The following is a 7,691-nucleotide window of genomic DNA, read 5'->3' as shown; positions in this document are numbered from 1 at the left end:
GGACCAAATACGACATCTTGTGGGCTGCTTTGGACCACACAAGCCACTAAATTAAAAAAAAAACCTTAGATGTACAGACTTGGGTTAATCATAATCCTTGATTCATAGCATATTCTCATCAATGAGCCACTCACGATACTCTTGTTTCTTTCTCCCTTTCCCTTCCCTTCCTTTCCCTTTCCCTTTCCCTTCCCTTCCCTTCCCTTCCCCTTCCCTTTCCCTTTCCCTTCCCCTTCCCCTTCCCCTTCCCCTTCCCCTTTCCTTTCCTTTCCTTTGCTTTCACCAGTTCACAGCCTCTGGAATATATACCTGGTGTCAACTAGAAGTGAGGGTTAAGTGGGTAAACAGTGTCCTTGCCACCAGCCTTTTCTCGGTGGTAACATGGGGCCGTGGCTATGGTGCAGGCTCCGGAGGGGACCACCTGGGTGTGTATCTAGGTTATGCACTTGAACACAGGAATGTTACCTCATCGCTCTGGGCTTTATTGTTCTCACTGTCCGATCGGGGTTACACCTTGTAAGGCTGTTGAAAACATTAAGGGAGAGAGTCCATGTGGGAAGCACAACAGTGCATGCAAAAAGCACTCCGTTAACACTGGCTACTGTCATTACTGCTAAGGAGGGGCTGACCTCTTTGACATTTCATACTGTTAGTGATGCATGAGTTCAAGATGAGAGCTAGTGAGAATCAGGATAGCCCTGGAAGCAGAAAATGTCTTTCTGGCTCCAACAAGGTTACAGCCTCTTTATGGTCCAGCAGGATGGCGGGTCAGGCTGAAAAGTCAAAGAGAACAGAGCTTCTCCTCCAGAATCATTTTCTGTCGCCCAGTGATTCTTTCTGCAGCTTTTGGCCAGAACTTCACCTTGACCTTTTTACACAGTCTGAGGCAGTAGTTCTCAAACTTGATTGTGTGTGAGAATCACCGGGAGGGCTTGTGAAAACACAGATCCCTGGGCCCCACTCTGCAGCGGATTCACGAGGTTAGAGGTGGAGGTCTGAGAATCTGTGTTTCTAACAAGTTCCCTGGTGCTGATGCTGGTCTGGGGACCACACTTTGAGAACCATTAGTCTCTAAGCAGTGAACTATGATGGGGAACAAGGGGCAGTCAGGGGAGGCTTCCTGGAGGTGAAGGCCTTTGAAGTGAGCCTCAGTTTGCCAGACGGAGAAGAGACAGCAAAGGGAATAAAAACAAAGAGGTGTGAGTGGCCAGTGTGTGCTGGGAAAGGCCTGCGGAGATGACGCTGACAGGTTCCCAGGCACTAGAGAGGCAGGACTTTGCAGGCTGGACGAGAATCCAGGTTCCACTCTGGTGTCCTCTTTAAATCAGGGATGGTTTGGAACCTGGGAGAGATGTGAGCAGAACTGGCAGCAGCATGGAGAGGGGGTTTAGGGAGAGTCAGGTTAGAGGACAGGGTAGCAGTTGAAGGACAAGAGAAGAAGACAGCCTTGACTCTCTGCCCAGGTGGCTCTCCCCCTCCTTTAGAGTCTGGAGGATTTCTTCCGTGATACTAGTTTCAAACTAGGGGTTGAGACCCAAGATTCCAAAGGCATGAGATGAACTAGTGGGTGCGAACAGCATTTCAAAGAATGAATAAAAAGAGGACAGAATAAAAAGCAGAGTTCGTTGCACACAGCAAGGGTATTGCTTCATCAGACCTGTGCCAGGCGTGTGCGCATGCCCTGTATAAGCACGATGGATGTGGGTTACAGTCAAGAAGGTTTGCGCGCCAAGGTTCTGTGCAGTCGTGCAGTTCAGGGAACCAGCCAGGAGTGGCCTCACCCACCTAGTGCGGGCCTTGTTTGGGGCGCGTGTCCTGAGGGGCTGACCATCCTGCAGTAGAGAAGATGGGTCCCGTGGAACCCAGAAGGGGAAGGGCTGAGTGGAGGGAGGGGGAGAGGAGCTCGGAGAGCAAGCTCAACCCTAGGAGGGTCCAAAGAGGGGGAATAAGCAGGAAACAGGCCCTCAGGGGAGGCTTCGTGGAGATGGCTTTGGGTCTGACCTCAGTCAGTGGCTCAGCTCCTGACAGCAGGGCCTTTGGGAATAGATCCTGTACATAAACGCCAAGAAACAAGGGGAACTGGTGTGAAAAGGTAAACAAGGTTTTAAAAAGTAACCTGAGTCCCAAGAGAGATACAGAGCTTGAAGAAACCTTAAACATCAGCCAACCCATTCAAGTGACAGCTGAGGAAACTGAGGCCAGTTTGCTTGGGACCTGCTGAGGACACGGGCCTTGAAGGCTTCTGGTCCATTGCTCTTCCGGGCCACGTTGAGTCTCCAAACACCGGCTCAGAGGCTAAACTCCAGGTCGCCTGCATCAGGGGGTCAGTAAACATTTTGGCCAATACCCCAGATGCTCCCCCCAGACCCTGCCCTAGTGCCTCCTTCCACCCACCAGGTGAGAAACACCCAGGCCTGTGAGTTAGAAACCCTGGAACCACCATGTCTGCAAATCTTTGGCAAAGAATCCTCATGACAGGTTTCCCTGGTGGCGCAGTGGTTAAGAATCCGCCTGCCAATACAGGGGACACGGGTTCAAGCCCTGGTCCGGGAAGATCCCACGTGCCGCGGAGCAACTAAGCCCATGCGCCACAACTACTGAGCCCACGTGCCACAACTACTGAGTCCGCACTCTAGAACCCGTGAGCCGCAACTGCTGAGCCCGAGTGCCACAACTACTGAGCCCGAGTGCCACAACTACTGAAGCCCATGCACCTAGAGCCCGTGCTCTGCAACAAGAGAAGCCACCACAATGAGAAGCCTGCGCACCGCAAGGAAGAGTAGCCCCCGCTCGCTGCAACTAGAGAGAGCCCACGCACAGCACCGAAGACCCAACACAGCCAAAAATAAATAAATAAATTTATTAAATTTATTAAAAAAAAGAATCCTTGTGGCACTGGCACTGAGTTGGTAAAAAGGAAAAGTTACTTTGTCTTTTGTGTGGGCCGTTCTCTATACAACTTCCATGGGCTCTGGGACTGTGCACATGAAACTCTATCCATTCTGATGGGCTTGCAACCTGCCCAGTTTTAGGTCTTGTTATATTCAGATGTTCTCATCTTACACATTAAGAAACAGTTCCAGACAAGCTCTGTGTTTTTCTCAAGGTCACTGAGAACGGAAGGCACCGGGGTGGCTGCAGGCCCCCTGCCTGCTGGTCTAAGCTCCCCATTGGAGGCTTCGGGCAGTTCTGGTGTGAGATCCTACAAACTAGCTTTGTGCTTCTGTAGTGCTCAAGGAGACCAGCAATTTCATCGTGTGGAACCGTCTTTGATGATATTATTTTCTATCTGATAAATAACCCTATTATCTTGAAAGGAAACTTCCCATGTCTAAGAAATTGTTCAGAAACTCATACGGGGAAAAAAAAAAAAAGGATGGCAAAGTTTAAAAAATAATATGTGAAAAAGCCCATGTCACTTTGTCACCTTTCCTTCAACCGATTTAATAGCACTGAGGCCAAGTTTGCTCCTCAGGACGGATACACACACACACCTTGGGCACCCACAGCTGCATGGCTAAAGGCAGTGTCTGTTTATGCTATGAAGGTATGTACATGGACAGTCGTATCTTATTTCCTCTCATCCACTTTGAGGCAGAAGAAAGGATCAACAGCCAACACTGTTGTGAATATCCGTCCGAGATGGTACTTATTGCATCATGGTATTCGCTCTTTTACTTGTCATGTACCATTCGAAGGTAACAAGATCACTGTCAGTCAGAGATTGTGGAGATAATCAGAGCATCTATAGGTTAGCAGGAAATCAAATTGGTGCTGGTACCCATCAATGCCGGGGAGCAGAACATAATTAGAGGGAAAATATGCACAGGTTGAGAGGAATAAAGCCTCGGGGACTAAATACCATGACTGATTTGACAGTAACTTCCGGTCTCACATTGCAGATGGCGGCCTGGAAATAGATGTGCGGGAGAAAGCTGGGCAGTCTGCCAGAAATAGCAAGGCACGCCCGCTGATGGCGAGTCTTGGGAAGGTCCCGAGAATTGCCTGATTTGGAAAAACACAGTTTATCACGTTTTCCAACCTACTAGTTTTTCTTCAAGTTATTTTCTCTAGTCTGGGAGCCGGGTATCAGCATAAAAGCAGGGCTGAGTGAAGTGGGCCTTTATTTAAGCCCAGCATCAGATTTCCAAGCCCGTGAGCCTAGTACCCCCAGTCGGGAGCCTTCCAGAGCCCCCCGTCCCAACCCCCCCCGCAGAGCTGCAGGCACAGACACCAAGCCCCTGGTTTCTGTTCGCTTCCAGTCCATCTTCTCCGACAGCGGCCACCCGCATCCTTGCTAAGCCGGACTGCTTTTGTTTTGTCCAGTTAGGATTCAGACACCCGTCCAAACCATCTCATCCAAACGACAATGGCATCGTATTGACACCAGAAAATCTAACAATTTTTACATCTTGAAAAAACAAATTTCAGAGGACGAGGGAGAGGTCTGCAAGCTGATGAGGGTTACACCATGTAGTTTAGTGAGACACAGGAAAAAGACAGGAACAAAATACCTGGAAAGTCTGAACTTTCATACAACAGACTGAGTCCACAGGTTGTAATGGCAAGAACAGGCAAGCACCGGCTGCTGGCAAAGGGCCTCGATCAGATCTGTCATCAACGCAGACAGAGCACACGCTGAGTTTTGAAGGAGGCCTGAGACACAAAGGGTGCTGGCTAAATCAGCCCACACATGTATCACCTACGAAATCTAAAAGCACCTTCCCAGGACTTACAGGACTTTGCTTAGAACATACCAAAAAAAAAAAAAAAAAAAATTCCTGATTGGGTAGAGGGCAGACGTTTACAGAAACTAACTGGCAGTGTCTACGTGGGTCAGGGAGGGCAGTCAGCCTTCCGTCGTCACTCAAGGGTTCAAGGTGTTTCTCTTCCAAAGCCCTGTCTGTCTTGCAAGTATGGCTTCTTCACTGTGGTAAGGTTGGCCATCCCACACAAACAAGCAGCTGGAAGCTTAGTTCACATTTTTTAATAACATGGCACAGTTTACATAACACAAGAAGGCTCCGCCGATGAGAACATGCTGGAGACTCAGTCGCTTCACGTTTCTTTTCACATAGGATCTAGAAAGGACTTTATTACATACAGGAGGAACAGCAAAAAGGTCTGTATAGAACGATCTCTTTACAATACTGAAAGCTACCACTACGGTTCCAGTGTACATATTCCTTGGATTTTTTTTTTCCTTTTTAGTTGTTGTCTTAAAAAAAAAAAAACACTGCACAACATCTGGAATTCACAAAATCTGAAGCTCACAACTAAACCTTCAGTTGACTACTAAAATAGATCTCTCTGCTTATTAGAAACAATGGTCTGTAGTTAACTTTTTTTTTTTTTGCAAAAACAGGATAACAACGTCAGATAGCACTTTAATATACTAGAAGACCAAATGGAACTAATTTTATTTCATACATATATTTTACAGTCCAGTAGACAAGATATATTGTATTTCTTTGCTAGTAAAGTCATATTCTCTCCAAATATGTAGACAAGAGGCTGAATGTATTATAAAAGTATCATGAAGAGACAGATTTGATGCAAACTCAAAAACACACGCACACGCAAGACCGTCTCTCCGCCACCTTTCACCCTCTGGAATGCTCCCCGGCCCCACAAGGTTGACCTGTTTCGGCTACTCCCGGGCTTGATTACCGACGGGAACGTGGTGAGCCACGCTAGGAAATTTGCACCTTAACTTCCTCAGTTATTGAATACAGTGAAAACATATCCATCATCTGAGAAAACTCGAAGCTTTCTTTCAGGATCTGTTTGTTTGGGTGTAACTGAATCTCATTACAGAACAAGGAGGTGTGTACAGATAGGAAACAGGACACACTAAAAAAACGCATGGTTCCCACATGAGGGGTGTGTGAAATCACGTGACTGATGGTGACGAGATGCTGGCGGCCTGTTTGTGTCCCCTGATTTTGGCATCTGACAACTCCCATCCTCCCTGGCACTGGTTGTTCAGGGCCTCGGTTACCTTTCCGGGGCTGCACTCCCCACTTCCCCCAAAGGCCCACAAGCAGCAACTTCAGATGCAAAGTTTCGGCCTGGGGTCCAATTTGCAAAATCGGGTGTTTCTCCGTTTGAAATAACAAGCAAGGAAAACAGAGTCATATCACATAAGCGCTTGTTCAGGGAAAATATGACCTTAAGTATGTTGTAAATGGACTTGAAAAGGCTCCTTTGAGTTAGGCGGGCTTTTGTGAAAAGCCCTAACATTCATTGCATAGTTGAAGGGTTTAGCTGTCTAGAACAATACATGGGAACACAGCCGAAGCCGACTGTGCTCACTGATATAAAGTCTGCAAATAGCACATTTTAAGAAGTATTAATGTATTATGTTACTTAATCTTTATCTATTTACATCTGTACAAAGTAAAGCTTTCATCTTACCCTTTGCATATATGAACCATTAGCTCATGAAGCAATCTTTTTTTTTTTTTTTTTACATAACTATGTACACAGCCTTCCCTTCTCATCTGAAAGACCCTCTGCACGATGGATTGTGTGGACTGTTGTCTCCTACCCCCGCCCGCCCCCCCGCATTATGTGTGTTGTCATCTTCACTGTTTTGGTTCGAATCAAAAAGTTTTATACGAGAAACCAAAAGAGTGGGGAGACGTGAGAACATACGAATCGGCTAAAAGATCTGAAAAATTTCAACATAGAATATACAAAAACATTTCAAAATCTGCACTGAGTCTATACACTTTTTACAAGGGGAAGTGCTGGGGGCTCCCCCCGCCCCGTCTGCGTGGGTCGAGACGCGGGACCTCTGCCTGCGCACTCTCTCGAGTCTGGCGCCTGCGGCCGCGGGCTCTCTTCGTCCTCTTCGCGTCCCGTCCTCTCCTTACCGGGCTTCGATGTCCTTCAGCGTGTGGGAGGGCGGCCGCTCCCTGATCTCCGCGGACAGAGGGGTAGTCCTCCGGGGGGACACGGGGCGGCCCCCCAGCGTGGAGATGAGCGGCGGAGGCGCGCTGAGCGCCGCCGTCGGGGGCGTCTTGTTGAGCAGTCCGTTCTGGTGGCCCGCGGTGGGGCTGATGCGTGGGTAGTGCATGCTGGGCAGGCCGGGCGCGATGAGGCCGGGGTGCGGCAGGTGTCCGTCCAGGGAGGCGGGGTGCACGGCGTGGAGCCGCGGGTGCTCGTAGTCCTCGCGGAGCACGTGCAGGCGCTCACGCTCGTCCAGGTGCGCCCCGCGCTCGTGCTCCCGCCGCGCGTCCACCGACAGCGGGTGGTGGTGGTGATGGTGGTGGTAGTCGTGGGGCTCCCGGTCCCTGAAGGAGCGGTCGGCTTCGTACAGCCGGGGGGCCGAGAGACGATGCAGAGGGTCGCTCCTCAGCAGGAAGTCCCTGCCCAGCGGGTCTCTCCGGTGAATGTCAAGTTCCCGGTAGGGGTCCCTCAACGGGTCCCGGATGGGGTCCCAGTGGAAAGGAGGATACGGGAAGCGCTCTCCGCCCGGGATGGGGCTGATGCCCATGAAAGGCGTCATCATGCGAGTCCTGTCCAGGCTGCTGATGCTGTTCATGGGGTGTATGCCCGTCACCCCCACGGTCATGGGCATGGAGGCCAAGGGCCCCGGGTGCACGCTGGCCGAGGAGCTGGGTGGCGGCGGTGGCGGCGGCGGCGGCTCCGAGGACCGGTGGCTCTGCGGGGCCTCGGCAGGCAGG

At 50.0% G+C, this 7,691-nt stretch overlaps 1 protein-coding gene across 1 annotated transcript in view; it reads right to left on the bottom strand.

Moving 5' to 3' along the window:
- Positions 1-6,583: 6,583 nt before the first annotated feature.
- Positions 6,584-7,691, bottom strand: part of AUTS2 (activator of transcription and developmental regulator AUTS2) — a 25,538-nt gene continuing 24,430 nt past the window's right edge. The window contains 1 exon segment of the mRNA XM_024764139.1: positions 6,584-7,691. This exon segment is cut by the window's right edge and continues 130 nt beyond it. Coding sequence (XP_024619907.1) covers positions 6,875-7,691 — 817 coding nt within the window. The 3' untranslated portion in view covers positions 6,584-6,874.

The sequence above is a fragment of the Neophocaena asiaeorientalis genome, unplaced genomic scaffold, assembly GCF_003031525.2.
Source record: "Neophocaena asiaeorientalis asiaeorientalis breed wild unplaced genomic scaffold, Neophocaena_asiaeorientalis_V1.1 scaffold490, whole genome shotgun sequence".
Taxonomy (NCBI): Eukaryota; Metazoa; Chordata; class Mammalia; order Artiodactyla; family Phocoenidae; genus Neophocaena; species Neophocaena asiaeorientalis.
Note: the sequence above shows the minus strand (reverse complement) of the source record. Positions and strands in the feature narration are given on the sequence as shown.